The sequence below is a fragment of the Myxocyprinus asiaticus genome, chromosome 45, assembly GCF_019703515.2.
Source record: "Myxocyprinus asiaticus isolate MX2 ecotype Aquarium Trade chromosome 45, UBuf_Myxa_2, whole genome shotgun sequence".
In the NCBI taxonomy this organism is placed as follows: Eukaryota; Metazoa; Chordata; class Actinopteri; order Cypriniformes; family Catostomidae; genus Myxocyprinus; species Myxocyprinus asiaticus.
The window spans coordinates 1086309-1108803 of record NC_059388.1 but is presented as its reverse complement, the minus strand read 5'-3'; the positions used below and the strand labels follow the sequence as shown (position 1 = coordinate 1108803).

Sequence of the window (22495 nt, the reverse complement as noted above, 5' to 3'; positions counted from 1 at the left end):
ACTTTATTAGGGGAAAATTGTTTGGTGTGGTGGAAATGACACCACAACTGTGGGACAGTCGTAATTTTTGAAAAATGTAGAAAAATCTTTTTCACACAATAAATGTTGAAAAGTTTTATTTTTATTTCACTCTTCGTTTAGATGATCTTAGTTTTAAACGTTTAATAATCTCTATTTTTATAATGGATTTTCATAGTTTAATATTGAAAGTCTGGGCCTGGGACAAGAATAAACAGTCAAATAAAACAGGCTTTTGAAAAGTACCAAAAATTAATGATGACGTCCTGGTAAACAGTTTTTTATGTTTTATTTGACCTTCATATTACATAAAGAAAAAAGGTGAAATCTGTTCATTTGAATGAAAAGCAATATACGTATGACAATATATTTAAAGGAACATTTAACAGAAGTTTTGTGGGATATCCGAGTCCAATACACTGATATCTAAGTTCAAGACTTTGGACATTTAAAGGTTTTGACCATTTTCCAAAGTTGAGCTTGTGTTTCACAATACTTTTTTCCACAGGAAATTCCAATGAACTTTGTGGATCAAAAAGAACTGGATATCCCAAATCATGGATCAAAAAACAGATACAGGACCATTTTGCCAAGTAAGTATCAGATATCCTTTTCATTGTATGTCTTTATTGTCTTGGTAGGAAGGACTCGCAATTAATGTGAAGTGGCACAGTTGACATTTTAGATTTAGTTTAGTTTAGAATGTTCACATTATTTATTACCATGGCAATGCCACTGAGAGAAAGCATGTGCAATCTTTTCGGCATCACAGAGCCACTGTTATGAAATAGAGACCTCATTATGACATCATAGACAGCCCATTATCACATCGAGACCTCATTATGACATCATAGTGCCCCCATTATGACATAATCTGGGTTCAGGTACTGGACTCAAGATGGTGCCGAGTATGGCTGCTGCACTGCGAGCTCCGACACAACATTGTAGTGTTTTGTTTGTTTTGTTTACAATTCTTATGTTTTTTGTCTTGGATATTGTCTGCCTTATTGTCTACGACAGACAAACACTTTTGGACATTGGTTCTGCAATTGCACACCGTAAACCGGACTTCAAATTCCTCAATGCCGACCTGTTGTATACAAACACGCCAGCGGAGCCCTTTGTCTGGGCAGCCCGGCCGCGAAAATGCAAAAGGAAAAGGGGAAACAGAGCCGGCGTTCTCATCAGAGTAAGACGTCGTGCAAATCGACCCCCGCTACCCAGTATTCTACTGGCAAATGTTCAGTCTCTGGACAATAAGCTCTGCGAGCTGAGAGCGCGGATCTCTTTCCAACGAGAGACGAGGGACTGCTGCATTATCTGCCTTACAGAAACTTAGATGTCTGCGGAGATTCCAGATTCAGCCATTGAACCCGCGGGGTTCTCCGTGCACCGAGCAGACAGAGTGAAAGACCTCTCAGGTAAAAGCAGAGGTGGTGGTGTATGTTTTATGATCAACAAATCATGGTGTGATCAGAGGAACGTACATTCTATCAAGTCTTTCTGCTCTCCTGATCTGGAATTTCTCATGCTTCTGTGTTGACCATTCTGGCTACCGAGGGAATTCACAGCGGTCATTATCACTGCTGTGTACATCCCACCACAAGCCGACACAGACCGAGCACTCAAGGAACTGTACGGGATTATAAGCAAGCAGGAAACTGCGCACCCTGAGGCCACGTTCATTGTGACCGGGGACTTTAATAAAGCCAGTTTCAAATCAGTCGCACCAAAATACCACCAACACATCAGTCTCAACACACGAGGGGACCGGGTTTTGGACCATTGCTACTCTCCCTTCTGGGACGGCTACAAATCCCTCCCCCACCCACCATTTGGCAAATCGGACCACTCTTCCATTCTGCTTCTGCCTGCTTACAGGCAGAAACTGAAACAGGAAGCACCCACCCTCAGAACGATCCAGTGCTGGTCGGACCAATCAGAATCTATGCTACCAGACTGTTTTGATCACGTGGACTGGGAGGTGTTCCGGTCCGCCTCTGATGACGACATCGAGCTTTACGCTGATAGAGTAACGTGTTTCATCAGAAAGTGCGTAGAGGACGTTGTGCTGACCAGAACAATACGGATCTACCCGAACCAGAAACCTTGGATTAATAGCGATGTTCACATGGCACTTGATGCGCGGACCTCCGCTTTTAATTCCGGGAATGCGAAGGAGCATAAACAAGCCAGAACAGCAAAACATCAGTACAGGAACAAGATTGAAGGACAGTTCAACACCACCAACTCTAGAAGCATGTGGCAGAGAATTAACATCATCACGGACTTTAAAGGGAATAAAAACTCCGCCGTGAACACCACTGCCTCTCTCCCGGATGAGCTAAATAATTTTTATGCTCGTTTCGAGGGAAATAACACCGCCCTCGCAGAGAGAGCTCTCGCGGCCGAAGCTACAGAGGTTAGTTCACTCTCCGTTTCTGTAGCGGATGTAACCCGATCCTTCCGATGGGTGAATATTCTCAAAGCCGCGGGTCCAGACGGCATTCCGGGCCGCATCATCAGAGCGTGCGCTAACCAACTGGCTGGTATTTTTACGGAAATTTTCAACCTTTCCCTCTCTTTGTCTGTAGTCCCCACATGCTTTAAAACGTCCACCATTGTGCCTGTTCCAAAGCAATCCAAAATCACTTGCTTAAATGACTGGTGTCCTGTTGCTCTGACCCCATCATCAGCAAATGCTTTGAGAGACTAATCAGAGATTACATCTGCTCTGTGCTGCCTCCATCACTAGACCCATTGCAGTTTGCTTACCACAACAACCGCTCCACTGATGATGCCATTGCATCTACAATACACACTGCTCTCTCCCACCTGGAAAAAAAGAACACTTATGTGAGAATGTTGTTTGTAGACTACAGCTCATCATTCAACACCATAGTGCCCTCCAAGCTAGATGAGAAACTCCGGGCTCTGGGCTTAAACAGCTCGCTGTGCAGCTGGATCCTGGACTTCCTGTCAAGCAGACGCCAGGTGGTTAGAATATCAAATCAAAATCAAATCAAATCACTTTATTGTCACACAGCCATATACACAAGTGCAATGGTGTGTGAAATTCTTGGGTGCAGTTCCGATCAACATAGCAGTCGTGACAGTGATGATACATATACCAATTTACAATAACATCAAATTAACACAACGCAATTTAAACATCTGTTATACATAATTAAACTCGACTTAAAACATCAAATTAACACAACACAATTTAAACATCTGTTATACACAATTACACTCAACAATATACAATAATAACATACATTGTACAGTACACAATATGCTGTTTTTTTTTTTTTTGTTTTTTTTTTTTGTTTTTTACTATATAGATACTATATAGATACACATTATTCAATAAAAATTAAAATATATATGAAAAAAGTATATATATAGAATGTACAGTATTGTACTGTATTGACATTCAGGCTGTCGGTTGATAGTCAGTTGTTAAGAGAGACATAATATAATGACAGTAATATAATTTATGACAGTCCGGTGTGAGATAAAAGAGTAATAAAGTGCAGGGCTGATGTATTTTGATCGTGGGAGATCAAGAGTTCAGAAGTCTGATTGCTTGGGGGAAGAAGCTATCATGGAGTCGGCTGGTGCGGGTCCTGATGCTGCGATACCGCCTACCTGATGGTAGCAGTGAGAACAGCCCATGGCTCGGGTGGCTGGAGTCTCTGATGATCCTCCGAGCTTTTTTCACACACCGCCTTGTATATATTTAATGGAGGGAGGGAAGCTCACCTCCGATGATGTGTTTGGCAGTTCGCACCACCCTTTGCAGTGCTTTGCGGTTGTGGGCAGTGCTATTGCCGTACCAGGCGGAGATACAGCCAGTCAGGATGCTCTCCACAGTGCAGGTGTAGAACCGTGTGAGGATGTGGCGGTTCATTCCAAACTTCCTCAGCCGTCTCAGGAAGAAAAGGCGCTGATGAGCCTTCTTCACAACGACTTCAGTGTGGACGGACCATGTGAGTTCCTCAGTGATGTGGACACCCAGGAACTTGAAGCTGCTGACTCTCTCCACTGGTGCTCCATTGATGGTGATTGGACTGTGTTCTCTGTCTTTTCTCCTGAAGTCCACCACAAGCTCCTTTGTCTTACTGACGTTGAGGGAGAGGTTGTGCTCCTGACACCAGTGTGTCAGAGTGTGCACCTCCTCTCTGTAGGCTGTTTCATCATTGTCAGTGATCAGACCTACCACCGTCGTGTCATCAGCAAACTTAATAATGGCATTGGAGTTATGTGTTGCCACACAGTCATGTGTGTACAGGGAATACAGTAGTGGGCTCAGAACACAGCCCTGCGGGGCTCCAGTGTTGAGGGTCAGTGATGAGGAGATGTTGCTGCCTATTCTAACCACCTGGCGTCTGCTTGACAGGAAGTCCAGGATCCAGCTGCACAGCGAGCTGTTTAAGCCCAGAGCCCGGAGTTTCTCATCTAGCTTGGAGGGCACTATGGTGTTGAATGCTGAGCTGTAGTCTACAAACAGCATTCTCACATAAGTGTTCTTTTTTTCCAGGTGGGAGAGAGCAGTGTGTATTGTAGATGCAATGGCATCATCAGTGGAGCGGTTGTTGCGGTAAGCAAACTGCAGCGGGTCAAGATTGAGTGGTAATACAGAGCAGATGTAATCTCTGATTAGTCTCTCAAAACATTTGCTGATGATGGGGGTCAGAGCAACAGGACGCCAGTCATTTAAACAAGTTATTTTCGATTGTTTTGGAACAGGCACAATGGTGGATGTTTTAAAGCATGTGGGGACTACAGACAAAGAGAGGGAAAGGTTGAAAATGTCCGTAAAAACACCAGCCAGCTGGTTCGCGCACGCTCTGATGACGCGGCCCGGAATGCCGTCTGGACCCGCGGCTTTGCGGATATTCACCCGTCGGAAGGATCGGGTTACATCCGCTACAGAGACGGAGAGTGAACTAACCTCTGTAGCTTCAGCCACGAGAGCTCTCTCCGCAAGGGCAGTGTTATTTCCCTCGAAACGAGCATAAAAAGTATTTAGCTCATCTGGTAGAGAGGCAGCAGTGTTCATGGCGGAGTTTTTATTCCCTTTAAAGTCCGTGATGATGTTAATTCCCTGCCACATGCTTCTAGAGTTGGTGGTGTTAAACTGTCCTTCAATCTTACTCCTGTACTGGCGTTTTGCTGTTTTGATAGTTTTTCGGAGGGCATAACTGGCTTGTTTATGCTCCTCCGCGTTCCCGGAATTAAAAGCGGAGGTCCGCACATTAAGTGCCGCGCGAACATCACTGTTGATCCACGGCTTCTGATTCGGAAAGATTCGCACAGTTCTGGTCGGAATCACTTCCTCTACACACGTTCTGATGAAGCACATTACGCTATCAGCGTAAAGCTCGATGTCGTCATCAGAGGCGGACCGGAACATCTCCCAGTCCGTGCGATCAAAACAGTCTTGTAGCGTAGAGTCTGATTGGTCCGACCAGCACTGGATCGTTCTGAGGGTGGGTGCTTCCTGTTTCAGTTTCTGCCTGTAAGCGGGCAGAAGCAGAATGGAAGAGTGGTCCGATTTGCCAAATGGTGGGCGGGGGAGGGATTTGTAGCCATCCCGGAACGGAGAGTAGCAATGGTCCAAAACCCGGTCCCCTCGTGTGTTGAAACTAATGTGCTGGTGATATTTTGGTGCGACTGATTTTAAACTGGCTTTATTAAAGTCCCCGGTCACAATGAACGCGGCCTCAGGGTGCGCGGTTTCCTGCTCACTTATACTCCCATACAGTTCCTTGAGTGCCCGGTCTGTGTTGGCTTGTGGGGGAATGTACACAGCAGTGATAATGACCGCTGTGAATTCCCTCGGTAGCCAGAATGGTCGACACAGAAGCATAAGAAATTCCAGATCAGGAGAACAGAAAGACTTGATGGAATGTACGTTCCTCTGATCACACCAGGATTTGTTGATCATAAAACATACACCACCTCCTCTAGTTTTACCTGAGAGGTCTTTCGCTCTGTCCGCTCGGAGCATGGAGAACCCCGCGGGTTCAATGGCTGAGTCTGGAATCTCCGCAGACATCCAAGTTTCCGTAAGGCAGATAACGCAGCAGTCCCTCGTCTCTCGTTGGAAAGAGATCCGCGCTTTCAGCTCGCAGAGCTTGTTATCCAGAGACTGAACATTTGCCAGTAGAATAGTGGGTAGCGGGGGTCGATTTGCGTGGCGTCTTACTCTGATGAGAACGCCGGCTCTGTTTCCCCTTTTCCTCCTGCGTTTCCGTGGCCGTGCTGCCCAGACAAAGGGCTCCGCTTGCGTGTTTGTAAACAGCGGGTCGGCATTGAGGAATGTGAAGTCCGGTTTACGGTGTGAGATCGCTGAGCCAATGTCCAAAAGTGTTTGTCTGTCGTAGACAATAAGGCAGACAACATCCAAGACAAAAAACATAAGAATTGTAAACAAAACAAACAAACCATTGCTATGTTGTGTCGGAGCTCGCAACGCAGCAGCCATACTCGGCGCCATCTTGAGTCCAAAAAAAAAAAAAAATAGGCAGCAACATCTCCTCATCACTGACCCTCAACACTGGAGCCCCGCAGGGCTGTGTTCTCAGCCCACTCCTGTAATTCCCTGTTCACACATGACTGTGTGGCAACACACAGCTCCAATGCCATCATTAAGTTTGCTGATGATATGATGGTGGTAGGTCTGATCACTGACAATGATGAAACAGCCTACAGAGAGGAGGTGCACACTCTGACACACTGGTGTCAGGAGCACAACCTCTCCCTCAACGTCAGTAAGACAAAGGAGCTTGTGGTGGACTTCAGGAGAAGAGATGGAGAACACAGTCCCATCACCATCAATGGAGCACCAGTGGAGAGAGTCAGCAGCTTCAAGTTCCTGGGTGTCCACATCACTGAGGAACTCACATGGTCCATCCACACTGAAGTCGTTGTGAAGAAGGCTCATCAGCGCCTCTTCCTCCTGAGACGGCTGAGGAAGTTTGGAATGAACCACCACATCCTCACACGGTTCTACACCTGCACTGTGGAGAGCATCCTGACTGGCTGTATCTCCGCCTGGTACGGCAATAGCACAGCCCACAACCGCAAAGCACTGCAAAGGGTGGTGCGAACTGCCAGACACATCATCGGAGGTGAGCTTCCCTCCCTCAAGGACATATATACCAGGCGGTGTGTGAAAAAAGCTCGGAGGATCATCAGAGACTCCAGCCACCCGAGCCATGGGCTGTTCTCACTGCTACCATCAGGCAGGCGGTATCACAGCATCAGGACCCGCACCAGCCGACTTCATGACAGCTTCTTCCCCCAAGCAATCAGACTTTTGAACTCTTGATCTCCCATGATCAAAATACATCAGCACGGCACTTTTATTACTCTTACTCTTATATCTCACACCGGACTGTCATAAATTACATTATTATTATATTATATTCTCTCTTTACAACTTACTATCAACCGACAGCCTGAATGTCAATACAGTACAATACAACCTACTGTACATTTTATATATACTATATATACTTTTTTATTGTATAATGTGTATCAATATTGTGTGTATTGTATACTGTACATTGTATGTTATTATTTGTATATTGTTGTGTGTAATTACAGGTGCATCTCAATAAATTAGAATGTCGTGGAAAAGTTCATTTATTTCAGTATTTCAACTCAAATTGTGAAACTCGTGTATTAAATAAATTCAATGCACACAGACTGAAGTAGTTTAAGTCTTTGGTTCTTTTAATTGTGATGATTTTGGCTCACATTTAACAAAAACCCACCAATTCACTATCTCAAAAAATTAGAATATGGTGACATGCCAATCAGCTAATCAACTCAAAACACCTGCAAAGGTGTCCTGAGCCTTCAAAATGGTCTCTCAGTTTGGTTCACTAGGCTACACAATCATGGGGAAGACTGCTGATCTGACAGTTGTCCAGAAGACAATCATTGACACCCTTCACAAGGAGGGTAAGCCACAAACATTCATTGCCAAAGAAGCTGGCTGTTCACAGCGTGCTGTATCCAAGTATGTTAACAGAAAGTTGAGTGGAAGGAAAAAGTGTGGAAGAAAAAGATGCACAACCAACTGAGAGAACCGCAGCCTTATGATTGTCAAGCAAAATCGATTCAAGAATTTGGGTGAACTTCACAAGGAATGGACTGAGGCTGGGGTCAAGGCATCAAGAGCCACCACACACAGACATGTCAAGGAATTTGGCTACAGTTGTTGTATTCCTCTTGTTAAACCACAGACAACGTCAGAGGCGTCTTACCTGGGCTAAGGAGAAGAAGAACTGGACTGTTGCCCAGTGTTCCAAAGTCCTCTTTTCAGATGAGAGCAAGTTTTGTATTTCATTTGGAAACCAAGGTCCTAGAGTCTGGAGGAAGGGTGGAGAAGCTCATAGCCCAAGTTGCTTGAAGTCCAGTGTTAAGTTTCCACAGTCTGTGATGATTTGGGGTGCAATGTCATCTGCTGGTGTTGGTCCATTGTGTTTTTTGAAAACCAAAGTCACTGCACCCGTTTACCAAGAAATTTTGGAGCACTTCATGCTTCCTTCTGCTGACCAGCTTTTTAAAGATGCTGATTTCATTTTCCAGCAGGATTTGGCACCTGCCCACACTGCCAAAAGCACCAAAAGTTGGTTAAATGACCATGGTGTTGGTGTGCTTGACTGGCCAGCAAACTCACCAGACCTGAACCCCATAGAGAATCTATGGGGTATTGTCAAAGGAAATGAGAAACAAGAGACCAAAAATGCAGATGAGCTGAAGGCCACTGTCAAAGAAACCTGGCTTCCATACCACCTCAGCAGTGCCACAAACTGATCACCTGAATTGAGGCAGTAATTAAAGCAAAAGGAGCCCCTACCAAGTATTGAGTACATATACAGTAAATGAACATACTTTCCAGAAGGCCAACAATTCACTAAAAATGTTTTTTTTATTGGTCTTATGATGTATTCTAATTTTTTGAGATAGCGAATTGGTGGGTTTTTGTTAAATGTGAGCCAAAATCATCACAATTAAAAGAACCAAAGACTTAAACTACTTCAGTCTGTGTGCATTGAATTTATTTAATACACGAGTTTCACAATTTGAGTTGAATTACTGAAATAAATGAACTTTTCCACGACATTCTAATTTATTGAGATGCACCTGTAATTTAGATTTTAAATTGTGTTGTAAATCTGATGTCTATTGTAAATTGTCTCATCACTGTCATGACTGCTATGTTGCTCGGAACTGCACCCAAGAATTTCACACACTATTGCACTTGTGTATAAGGTTTTGTGACAATAAAAGTGATTTGATTTTAGCTTATTCTTATAAAAAAAAACAAATAAAAAAAAACGGAAAACATGCTTGTGGATCAGTGATTGTCTTAACTTTTTCGACCCTCATATGTTTGCATTCCTGTGAGTTTTAAACTTTAGATAATGATGACAGTCGGGCCACTGATTAAAAAAAAAAAAAAAAATTCACACTGGGTAAGTAGCGTGGTGATTCGCGATGACTTATTACCTCAGGATGTAAATTCATTTTCAATAATTTAACGATTGGAGTCAGCTTATACCGCGGTTACCACATGTAGTATGCGGAAAACACGGAATCTAGTCATAAAAATGGTATTAGCAATAAAACACACAATGTCATGGAATATGATATATTTGGACGAAAATGAATATTTGAATGTACAATTAATCAAATTAAAATTGTGATATGTCTTAGTGTGGTAATGAACCTTTTCATGAGTAGGGTCTTAATTCCTCTGCAATGCCCCCTAGAGTGAGTTATTTTTGCACATGACACTGCACAGCCAGTAGAGGAGGCAGAATGTAGACGAGTATTTTTTGTATTATTTTAATTTGTGAGTTCTTGCCATAAAAACAGTACTGTATATAATATAGTAAACGTGAACAAATGGGTTATGTCTGCTATACTGTGTGTGTGACAAGCGCTATTGTAAACAGACTTGGCTGCATGCATGGATAATCATGCTCAATCAGCATCTGTGAGTATACTGTACGAGTTTTAAACTGTTATAATGGTGATTTTGTGATTTTTTGTGTCTCTTTCAGAAAACAAACGTATTATATGCCTGAAAAGACTGTCTGAGTTGCTGTTTGTGTGAATGAACCTCATCTGCACCTAATAAGTAGACGTGGCGTTTGCATGGGAAGATAGTGTTTAGATATGATGACATATACAAGCTGTGAACTGTTATCGTGGTACTTTGGTGACAATTTGGCTGTTTATTACATAAAATAAACATATTATGTGCTTGAAAAGACTCTTTGAGTAGCTGTTTGTTTGACTAATGGCAACCGCTGCTAATGTAAACAAATGGCAGCACGCATCGGAGGAAGATCACGTTTGATGTATTGACTGTGCGTATAAGAGCTGTAAACTTTATCGTGGTACTTTGGTGACGAGTTGGTGTATATATATAAAATAAACTTATTCTGTGGTTTAAAACACTGAATGAGTAGCTGTTTGAGTGAATATAAATCACAGACACTTGAACGTGCTTATGTTGGCACGAAAACCGATTTAAATCTGGCAGCTTGTAACGTAACTGGCTGTTGCACAAACATATATGCATGACACTACTCTGCGGGGCCCTGTTTTTAACCAAGTGACGGTTCGTATGAAAGGGTTAAACTAAAAAAGTCTCTGATTTAATTAAATAAATAAATAATCTACAAGTGATGCACGCTTCAAAATGATTGTGTAAAGACAGCCGCTCATACACTGAAAACACCTCATCATGATCATCATGTGCACTCTTGTGTATGTGAGACAATTGAGACAGAGAACACTCTGAAGTGCACAGCACATACAGACTATGTATTTATTCAATTGGATCTTTACGGGGATTAATAATCACACTGAGCCATGGAGCAAACTGCTTATCTGGAGATGAGAAAGTACCGTAAAAAAAACAACACAGAAACGGCAAAATAAAAGCTAAATTTAAATGGCCGCATGTGTTTTTGCTTAAATATTACACTTGTTGGTCGCATAAAGTGTCCTGGAAATGTTCATGAAAATTGAACCTTGAAAAGAATGGGAACCCTGATAATTGAGGCCTCATTATGACATCATAGAATGCCAATTATGACATAATTGAGGCCTCATTATTACATCATAGAGCCCCCATTATGACATAATTGAGGCCTCATTACGACATTATAGAGGCCCCTTTGTGACATCAATGAGGCCTCATTACGGAATCATAAAGCCCCCATTATGACATCATAAAGAGACCCATTGTGACATCATAGATAACCCATTGTGACAACACAGAGGCCCCATCATGACATCACAGAAGGCATATTATGACATCAATGAATGCCAATGATGACATAATTGAGGTGTTATTATGACGTCATAAAGAGACCCATTGTGACATCATAGAGACCCCATAATGAAATCACAGAGGGCCCATTATGACATCATAGAGACCCAATTAGGACATCATAGAGGTCTCATTATAAACTAATTAGAGACCACATTACGAGATCATTGAGGCCTCATTATGGCATCATGAAGCCCCTATTATGACATCACAAAGAGGCCCATTATGACATCATAGAGGCCTCATAATGATATCGAGACCTCATTGTGACATCATATAGACCCTATTATGACATAATAGACACATAAAAATGTACAAACATGTTTTGTACACTTTGAAATTCTTGTAAGTTATGTGTCAAAAAAAAAAAAAGAAAAAAAAAAGAAGAAAATAATTCACATACAATACAGTAAATGTGACAGGGATTGAAAATATATAAAATAAAGGGTTCAGAAGGAAAAGTAAACAGAAAGGGGCTTGGTATTAATGTATGTAGTGTGTGTTGGTGGACTACTTCTGTTCAATGTGATGTGTGTGGTATTAACACACTTAACATTTGACTGGTTCAGTACCTTCTAAAGAAACTGTTCGCACTTGTTCACACATAGGGAGTTTGAATTGTACTTTGTAAAATGTTTTGACCAGGCTTACACTGGCGTTTGCTGTTTAGGTGTTCTCTCTTAACTAAATTCATGTTTTTAATTTAGATCCACATTCCAGGGTTCTTCTTAAGACTAAGAACACCAACGACCTGCTCAGCAGTTACATTAATGCCAACTACATACGAGTAAGTTCAAAGACTCTTCATGTCCTTCGTTATCATTAATATTCTACTATAACAAAGCAATCTACTGTATAAGCCTAATTTACACAGAATGAAGTATGACAATGACTTCCCAAACAGGAAAATTCTGTCATGACTTACTGTCAACCCATAAGACATACAAAAGTACCATTCATACAGTGTGTTTCTTATCCAGGGTTATCTTGGAGACGAGAGGGTGTTCATTGCCACTCAGGGTCCAATGATCAACACGGTGAATGACTTCTGGCAGATGGCCTGGCAAGAGGACTGTCCTGTCATTGTCATGATAACCAAACTCAAAGAGAAAAATGAAGTAATTCTCAGTAAACATATCTAAAAATGATAATATGTCTGTGCATGTGCAAAGTAATGACACTGTTGTACTGTTTCAGAAATGTGTTCTGTACTGGCCTGAGAAAAGAGGGATCTATGGGAAGGTGGAGGTCTTCGTTAACAATGTGAAGGAGTGTGACCACTACATCATTCGCAGCCTTATACTGAAGGTACTTGCATTGCATACTACTGTGTAAGCTAAAGTTTATTTGGAAGAGTGACTAAACAATAATGATACTGTGATCTGTTTTTGTGGCAAGTTCAGCTCAAGGATACGGCACTAGACTGGAGCTGTCAAACTTCAAAATGATGAAAACTCATAAAATCTCAAAAAAGTTAAAAGGAATATTTTAAGTTTGGTATTGATGTGTGGTGTATGTAAGACAAAAAAACAAAAAAACAAAAAACAAAACGGTAACAGAGCGCAGCAGTCTGTTTCCAGAAGTAAAAATCTCAGTAAAAAGATCCAGGGTCATTAATCAATGGTATGCTTCTGTTGAAGTCATCCATCCACATTATTTAAGTTAAATTTTTTTAGAAATCATGTTTAATAGCACAATTCCTGGTGAAAAACGACACTACCCATGATCCTGAAGAGAAAGATCCACCAATCAGAGAATCACGGTAAACAAACCGCCCCAAACAAGTGCTGCAGCTGACTGCAATACAGTATATATATTTCTACACTTATAAAACTATTTATTTAAAGTTGTTGATTATATTTTTCCATAATTTTTAATTTGATTAAGTCATTCGCAATGCTTCATAGGATTGTTGTTATAGGATGAAGAGGCAGGACCCAAAATCAGTGTTAAAAAGGAAGTCAGGATCCAGACACCGCGCTCCTGACATGAACAAGACAGACCAAAGAGCGCATGGCAGGGAATACAACTGAAGCCTCCCGGCGTCCCAAAACGGGAACATCATTCAATACACAAGACAGACAAAACAAGCACTAACAGAAAACAGAAAACACAACAGAAAGGGAGAGAAACCAGGGAGGGAACTTAATGAAAGGGGTGGGGTCCGGCGGCCTGGGAGGAGGCCTCAGGGCAGAGGCAGGGTCTAGCGGCCTGGGAGGAGGCCTCAGGGCGGAAGCAGGGTCTGGCGGCCTGGGAGGAGGCCTCAGGGCAGAGGGGGCAGAGTACTGGGTGGCGGCCACTGGACAGGGATCAGAGGACTGGGCGGCGGTTACTGGACAGGGGTCAGAGGACTGGCAGTGGCAGGGGAACAGCCTTCATGTCTGTGAGCACAGGAGTGACAGGGGAATGGCCTCTGTGGCCGGGGGCACTGGCAGTTACAGGGGAACAGCCTTCGTGGCTGTGAGCACAGGCAGTCGACCTCCATGGTCGTGAGCACTGGCAGAGACAGGGGAACGACCTCCGGCTCATGGGCACTGGCAATGACAGGGAAACAGCCTCCGTGGCTGTGAGCGCAGGCAGCAACTGGGAATGGCCTCCATGGCCAGGAGCGCTGGCAGCAACTGGGGAACGGCCCCTGTGGCCGGGTGCGCTGGCAGCAACTGGGGAACGGCCCCTGTGGCCAGGAGCGCTGGCAGCGACTGAGGAACAGCCTCCATTGCTGGGAGCATTGGCAGTGACTGGGGAACAAGAGCCCTTCTCCTCCTCCTCCTCTTTCGAGCGGCCGGGAGCACTGCTGTGGGAGAGGCCGTCATGACCAAGGATGCTGGCACTGGGACGGCCGAGGCTTCTGGCACCGATTCTGGGGCGGTCGAGGATTCCGGCTCTGGCTCTGGGATGGACGAGGCTTCAGGCACTGGCTCTGGGACGGATGAGGCTTCAGGTGCTGGCACTGGGACGGATGAGGCTTCGGGTGCTGGCTCTGGGATGGACAAGGCTTCAGGTGCTGGTTCTTGGATGGACAAAGCTTCAGGAACTTGCTCATTGACCGTGGCAGACGTGGGTGCTGGCTCGTTGACCGTGGCAGGCGTGGGTGCTGGCTCATTGACTGTGGCAGACGTGGACTCTGGCAGCAGCAGGGGAATAGCCTCTATGACCGTGGGTGCTGACAGCGGCAGGGGAAAAGCCTCCGTGGCCGTGAATGCAGGACCCAAAAGCAGAGTTTAAAATAAGGGGATTTATTTAAACAAAAACAAAGGTTAAATCCAACATAAACTCCCACAAGGTGGAAAAAACAAACATAAACTACCCTGTAGGGGAAACAGACAACCCAGGCTGGGGCAGAGGAGAATGGGGCACAGGACCGACCGGACCGAGATGGGACAAAACAGGACCGACAAACTGGACCGACATAGGGGAGCAAACAAGGCAAACTGGCACTGGACAGCACACACAAGGAGGCTAAAATAGGGAGAGAAATCAAATGGGTTAACGGGACAGTTGAGGCAAATTAACGAATAATAAGCAAACAAGAAGGTGGGGTATGACGCAAGACAGAGAGACACGTGGCGATACAGAAACCAAACCAAGCCACGTGCTCTCACAAGACAACAAAACACCCGAATGGCATGAGCGCACATCGCCAAGACAATGAGGCAATATATGCCCATACCAACCGACAAACAAGATGAAAGAATGCATAGCAATGCCAAACAATTCAGTGCCACGCATTCTCACACTAAACGAAACCTGAGCGTACATCACCAGGTAAATGCCATGCGATGCACGCAACAGGCGACAAAAACAAGACAGGACACCTGTGCGAGAATTCAGCCACACACACACCCGACATCTTAGACCGAAGTGACCGAACATCATGAATTGCGCGCCCGAGGCGGGCCCGTGTTCGCGAAAGACAGACAAACTGTCGATGCGAGTGCATGCTGCGAACATGACATAAGCGCGATGCACCCATGTCAATAACAGACAGACATGGAGCGCGAGTGTCCGGATCCAGACACAGACCGAAACCGAACCAGACAGGAAGTCAGGATCCAGACACCATGCTCCCGACATGAAACAAGACAGACCGAAGAGCGCACAGCAGGGAATACAACCGAAACTGCTCACTCACACAAAGACAGACAACAAAACACAAGACAGACATGGGACGATAATGCCAATTATGTGACAAATGTAGTTAATTCCCTCATTAAAGATGTTAAGTACACAGTCTTAAAGTCTTGTATCTTTGTCTTTTCATCAGATTTTCAAATACATTTGTCAAATCATTTTGCATATGATTCTGTTGTTTTTATTACCTTAGCATGGAGGCCAGAGTCGTAAAGTCCAGCACTACTGGTACACCTCATGGCCGGATCATAAGACACCAGAGAGTGCCGGACCCCTGCTGCAGTTAGTGAATGATGTTGAGGAGGACAGGAGAACTTCAACATCCTCTGGACCAGTTATTGTTCACTGCAGGTACAAGAACTTACCAAAATAAATGGACATTCAGACAGACATTATCCCAGAGGGGAAATTAAGTGGCACAGTGACAAACAAACAATACACCCATAACAAAGAATAAACTCAAATGAGATCTCATTAATTTCTCATTTGTTTCTTCTAAACAGCAATGAGATTAAATGGAGAGCAAACAGAGACTTTTGCTGAAGTCTCCTGCATCTCAGATGCTTCTCCTGAGAAAAAGTAGTATCACATGTCTCTTCTAGAGTTTCAGAAGAGATCTCAACAATGTCTCACACTACTGTATGCTTAGATTTGCCAGGATATCAAAGCCTGTAATGAAAAGTCAGAGAGCTCAAATGTTTGGACACAAACATTTCTCATAAAAATTTCATTCAGGACAAAATGATCTGAGCTATGCAGTCCATTCATTGTATAGCTCTATATTCTTACTGGATGACAATTAACTTATTTGTGTCTGTTTTTATTCCTCCAAAGAAAATGTAGGAGAAACATTGCCGATCGGATATTGTGAACAACCTCTTAATTCAGTCACAACACTTAAAAAAGTGATTGAAGCACTGTCAAACTTCACACTGAACTTGTGTTTTTAGTGCTGGAATTGGTCGGACAGGGTGTTTCATTGCCACAACGATTGGCTGTCGTCAGCTGCAACTGGAGGGAGTTGTGGATGTGCTGGGAATTGTGTGCCAACTGAGAACAGACAGGTAAAATAAGTAAAGTTTTACAATTAGTTTTACATACAGGGTACTGCAGGGGATGTGTGGCATGAATGTAAGGTCCTGATGATTCATTTTATTCCAACGTGATTTAAGAAAGTTCCAAAGAGCATCTTGTGTGCTTCAATTGAAACACAAAAATTTGACCATCTGCACAAAGGAGTTAACATAATCAATGTCACAAATGTACTTACAATATATACTGTATAATCCTTAAAGCTACACTATGTAACTTTTGGCACTCTAGCGGTTAAAGCCTAAAACTGCAAGTTACATGCAGAGGAACATTGTTTTGGTAATTATGTGCTTCGACTCTGCTCTTCTGCATGGATGAATCTGATGGTTTGAGGAGTACCAGTGTAGCCGTGACATTAGACATGACGATTGCTAGTCATATCAGATAAAATCAAACGGTGGAAACTAGTATAACTTAGCTAGCAGACAAAGAGAGCAAGATAAAAACTAGTTTAGAGATTGGCATTGTTACCAACATAAAAGTAAAAAAAAATCCTTTGTGCTTCTTTCCTCGAAAATGAATTTGAAACCACTGCAGTACCACAATCCATAATAAAATGCCCCATTAGAGTGGCTAATGCTATCTAACGATCTACCACGCTAAGAGAGCTACCTGTCTAACTATCGGTCCAATAAAATATCTTACCTGTCCACCAAGAAAAACATCTCTGGGTCGGTTTTAAATTCTTTAAGGTCTCGGAGTTGATGCCACCTCTGAAAAGTCAATCCAATGTTGTTTCGTGTTTTATTATTCCACCTTTAGTTTGTGTTACATTTCTGTTGGTGTTTACTTTGTGAAAATGACCATATCACTGCTCATTATCCAGCTTATTACAAGACTGCTTGCCAAATAAATAAGCAAACTGACATAAAATATTGATGGAAACATATTTCGTGGAAATTAGTTTATTATGTGAGAAGAAAGAAATCAGCAAACAGCTGAATTTCACCTCCTATGGTATTGAAATATGGCACCTTCCTTTGGCATCCACTGTAATTTTTGACCGGAAGGGTCAGATGTGTAACCTTTTATTTATTTTTTTGATGATGATGATGATGGTGATAATGATACCATTTCTTCTTCCCTGAAGTAAGAACAATAAAATTATGCATTTCTTTTGGGGTTTTATGCTATTTTGATACATGTAAATTTAAAGGGGTCATGATGTGCAATTTTTTGAAATTTATTATCTTCCCTGAGGTCTAATGATAATGTTATAAAACAGTCATAATTTAGTTATATATGATCATTTTCCACCCTGTTTTTGGCCCAAGCGCCTCCTTAAAACATCAATGTAAATGCCAACTGTTATGATTGGCTAACATCATGCAGCCCCTCAAATTCAGCAAACTCAATCAGATGAGAATGAACCTCGACATTATAAAAAAAATTGCAGGGTTTACACATCATACACATCCAACACATTGCATTTGAATATATCAAACTGTTCATCTCAAGTACAACTGTTAACACTCAGCACCATAAACAATCAAACAGTCATGACATTTGAAATATTGAGTGTTTTTAACTGACACATTCTTCAATAACAGTTCCTTTGCAAAGCTTGAATCTTATTTTGTCTGTTCACAAGCAATCCATGCTGACATGAGCCGAAAAAACCGCACATGCATAGTCCAAAGAACGGTGAAATTACACACATAATGTAGGCGCACTGAGACGGAAACACACCAAACACACTGAAATGGTTGAAGACGTCCATCGTCAAAGACATCCTATGTTTAAATACACCAACAATTAAAAATAGGTCAGATGGGCGAAAGAACGCGTCCATGGTGCGTTTGTGTTCAAATAAACAAAAGGCAGCAGCTGAATGAGAGAACTGCTTCTCCCTTTCAGAGTTGTAACTTGACATTGCGTCTTTTAAAAGCGTATATATGGTAGTGGTCAAAGAGTCTGTTTAGTTCATGTTCATATACAAAAATAATTCTAAATAGTCCAGATGGGTCCCCTTAGGTGTTATGTTAGGAATAGTTAGCTACACATGGCCTGCTCTCTTTCTCTGCCTGAACTGCACCCCCAGTGGGCGGGGCCAAGGGTGCAATGACGCATGTTGTGGAATGTGTAAATATGAATGAGCAATGGCTCGTGACGTCACGAACACAGATTTCAAAACAAGACATTTCAGCAGGATGGCAACTATAAATGCTCTTTTTAGACTGGGGAGGAAGTTTGAGTTCTGAAATTTACAGTATGTTTTATAATACAGTTACCTCTTATATGTCTAAATATCAAGGAAAATTGGATTCACCATTTCATGACTCCTTTAAACATTTAACCATATATACAAATGAAAAAAAAAACAATAAATAAAAATAAATTCAGGACTTACGCTTCTATAAGTTCAAATATTAAGAAAATATGAGAATGTGTCATAAATTAGAGACAGATTGCTGCCATCTGGTGGACAAAATATAAATAACATGATTTGAAGCAGGGATGGACTGGCCATAGGGAGAACCGGGACTTTTCCTGTCATCAGCTAGAAAACAACAGATGACTTGTAATGGCAACAATAACCAAAAGATGGCTGTAGCGCTCCACTTATTGATGCCCTGGTTCTCTCTCTCTCTCTCTTTGTGTGTGTTCTGCATTGTGAGTGTGTTATCGTCCCTTGTAATTGCTCTGTTTTTTGGTCTTTTCTATTAATTTTCAATGGTCGGTCAATTTTGACCGCAAATACCAAAGGTGTAATTTTTTTTTTTTTTTACAATCACTTAGACTTATCGAATCAAGCCTATGTTCAGATGGAAAATTGAGGAAAAGTCATCAAGTCTTGTACTGCTCAGATAAAGGAAACCATTTCTATTAAATTAGGAAAATTTATTTCAGTCAAAAATGACCGAATACCATAAGAGGGTTTGCGTTGGAGTTCTGTTTATTTTGTAAATAATAACCATCTGACCAGTCATTATCCCTATTATTCCAAGACCACTTGCCAAATAAATAAATTAATGGATATGAAAAAATTATATTATTATATCTAAATGGTGTGTGTGTGTGTTTTTCACAGGGGTGGCATGATCCAGACTGAGGAACAGTATGAATTTGTGCACCATGCACTTAGTCTGTTTGAGAGTCACCTTCCTGCAGATCGAGCACAATGAACTTTAAGCCAAGAGGAGCTTCAGTTCTTACAGCAGTTTAACCTAGAGCACGTATCTCTCTAGAGATCTGTTATTGCCATGGGATTTCTGAATCAAGAGATGAAGGCAAATAATGTTTCTGAAGATGGATCTTCGTGGATTTGTGTTATTTGCATATGAAGGCAACGGCTGCAACATTGACGCCTTCAGTGTTGTCGGAAAGCCGGTGTTGGCAGCAAATGTAACTGTAATCAAACGTAATTCCTATCAAACATTTTCAAAAGCCTTTGTCACGTTTGTGAGTTTCATGCTTTTCAAATGGTTTTGTCATTAGAGTTAAAGACTATCAAAGTGTCATTGTGCAAGAATCAGTTTCACTAAATAACAGTTTCGTAATACAGCATACTTTAATAATACTTTTGGATATAATAGTTTTTCTGATTAGCTGGGCATATATTGAGTTGTTTTAATACTGAAGTATAAATCAGGTATACATATTCTGTGTGTGGTAGTTATGGTATTTTTGGACAATTTAATCAGAAATTTTTAATAGTATTCACCTGTAGGATAATAACGCAGGGCATCAGTTTTTTTTTTTTTTTTTTAAATACTGAAACTGATTTTAATGCTGTTTGGTTAGGGTAATGGTTCTTAAACATCTGCATTCTGCCATAAATGAGGATGAAACACTGTACTTAAATACTCAGATTTCTTGAAGCAAAAGAAATTATGTCTTTGCAGAGTTGTGAGTTCACAGCCTTAATCAAATGTGATGACAAAGAGAGACTTTGTGCCACAAAATTATACAAAGACCATTTATTAACTTAAAGTACAAATTGAATCATTAAGGAACTATTGGGAATCATTCAATGGAATCGTCTTGGGAGCCAGAATTGTTCAATTCCATACGATTCCCATCTCTAACAATAGTGTTTGTTGAAAGCAGCATGAACGAATTGAGTAAATATTCAGTCACAACACCAAAACAACACATTTGGGAGAAATTATATAATGAAGTCATAAATGTTGGAGTCTTTTCTTTTTTTTTTTTATGTCTAAAAGTGTAATTGCAAATGTCCTAGACAATTAATAATTTTAATATTTCAGTATTTTCCCTGAATACATATACTAGTTGTAGTGTGGAGGTTCATATTGCACCACAAGGGTCTTTTTAGGGATTCAGATATAATGTATAAGAGGGAATATCTCTAATTTTTGTTCTGTTGTATTTATTATTATGATTTTTAAAATGATTATTATTACTTGATACTTTCATAAATGGTGGTTATTGTCAGTGTGCACTGTTATGCTATATATCTTCCACTATGTGGGCTTAATGTTAGGCAGTCTGTGACATGTTTTCATATTTATGCTTAATGATTATTAATGTGAATATTGTAAATAAACTGTCCACAATAATAATATTATAATCTGCATTCTATATACTCATATAGATGCCTCAGTCAGGAAGGGTAGCAGTATACTGTAAGCAACCTAAACTGATGGTCCGGATTTTTTTTTTTTTTTTTTATAAAAATGTGATTACACTACAGTTGTTAACCTCGTGTAATGAGATGTATATGCGATTTCTACTGTAGATGCGTAACTCTGTCCCCACAAACCTTTATACTTTGTTAGTGCTACACAGACAGTGCTTTCCAGTTGCATTGTATAATCTTACTTCTGTCCTATAACCAATGTAAAACTGTAACCTAAAGCCATATTCTCTCATGTTTACACGTTTCATCAAATCTGCTTATTCTGTTTCTGAAACCTGTCATGTGAAGAAGTGTTTTTGCAAATAAATAAAGGAAATGTTGCTCAATCAGCAAAGTACAGAAACTATCATTTTGACTAATGGTCATTACTGCCAATAAATAAAGATGTACAAAATAATTTTTGCATTGTCATATAATTAATACCATGTTCATTATACAAATTCTGTTTCATTCAATGCTTACAATATTTTCTCCAGCTGAAAACTGACAGAGTATAAAGCTGCTACCACCACCATGCTTGAGAGATGGTGTTACCTGGGTGTTGGGCAACATTTGGTTTGCACCAACCATATTTATTGTGCAGTCAAGCTATTATATATAGGAGGATTCTAAATATCAGTTGTCTCATGCAACATATTCCAAGTCTTTTGAACATTCACAGTGGCTTGCATGTTTACGCTTTCATTTGCGAGATTCTCTCATAGTGCTCATGAACATGCAACAGAGTCAAGATTTTCATTTAAAAATGACTTTTGGTTGTTTCTCACCAAAACCTGCATATAGTAATAGGTTTTTAAAAGGTATCATATTAGGTAATGATTCTGTTAAAGAAGAAAAAATTTACATTTTAATATTGCATTTTCAATACAAGTACTGTAGAATACTGAAATCATGTTCAATACAAGTTAATTAGGGCCCAAGCACTGAAAGTGCATAGACCCCATTGTTCTTCTAAGGATTATTATTATTATTATTAGGGCCCAAGCACTGAAAGTGCAGAGACCCTGTTGTTCTTCTAAGGATTATTAGGGCCCAAGCACTGAAAGTGTGTAGGCACTATTGTTCTTCTAAGGATTATTATAAGGGCCCAAGTACTAAAAGTGCGGTGGCCCTATTGTTCTAATAAGGATTATTAGGGCCCAAGCACTGAAAGTGCGGAAGCCCTATTGTTCTTCTAAGGATTATTATTATTAGGGCCCAAGCACTGAAAGTGTGGAAACCCTATTGTTCTTCTAAGGATTATTAGGGCCCAAGCACTGAAAGTGCGGAGGATCTATTGTTCT

General features: G+C 41.4%; 1 protein-coding gene across 5 annotated transcripts in view; it reads left to right on the top strand.

Annotated features, from left to right (window-relative positions):
* Positions 1 to 21561, top strand: part of LOC127435319 (receptor-type tyrosine-protein phosphatase R-like) — a 54457-nt gene extending 32896 nt beyond the window's left edge. Inside the window, exons 7-13 of one of the 5 annotated variants that reach the window (XR_007896181.1) lie at positions 527 to 611; positions 12094 to 12173; positions 12367 to 12504; positions 12584 to 12694; positions 15711 to 15868; positions 16021 to 16581; positions 19641 to 19675. Coding sequence is in view for 3 of the 5 variants with exons in the window: in XM_051688712.1 (XP_051544672.1) it covers positions 527 to 611; positions 12094 to 12173; positions 12367 to 12504; positions 12584 to 12694; positions 15711 to 15868; positions 16468 to 16581; positions 19641 to 19734 (780 nt within the window). In the remaining 2 variants the exon portion in view is untranslated. Of the gene's footprint in view, positions 1 to 526; positions 612 to 12093; positions 12174 to 12366; positions 12505 to 12583; positions 12695 to 12784; positions 15551 to 15710; positions 15869 to 16020; positions 16582 to 19640 lie in introns of those variants that run through there. The other 4 variants (XM_051688712.1, XR_007896182.1, XM_051688713.1 and 1 more) reach the window with 4 other exon arrangements.
* The last annotated feature ends 934 nt before the right edge of the window (positions 21562 to 22495 follow it).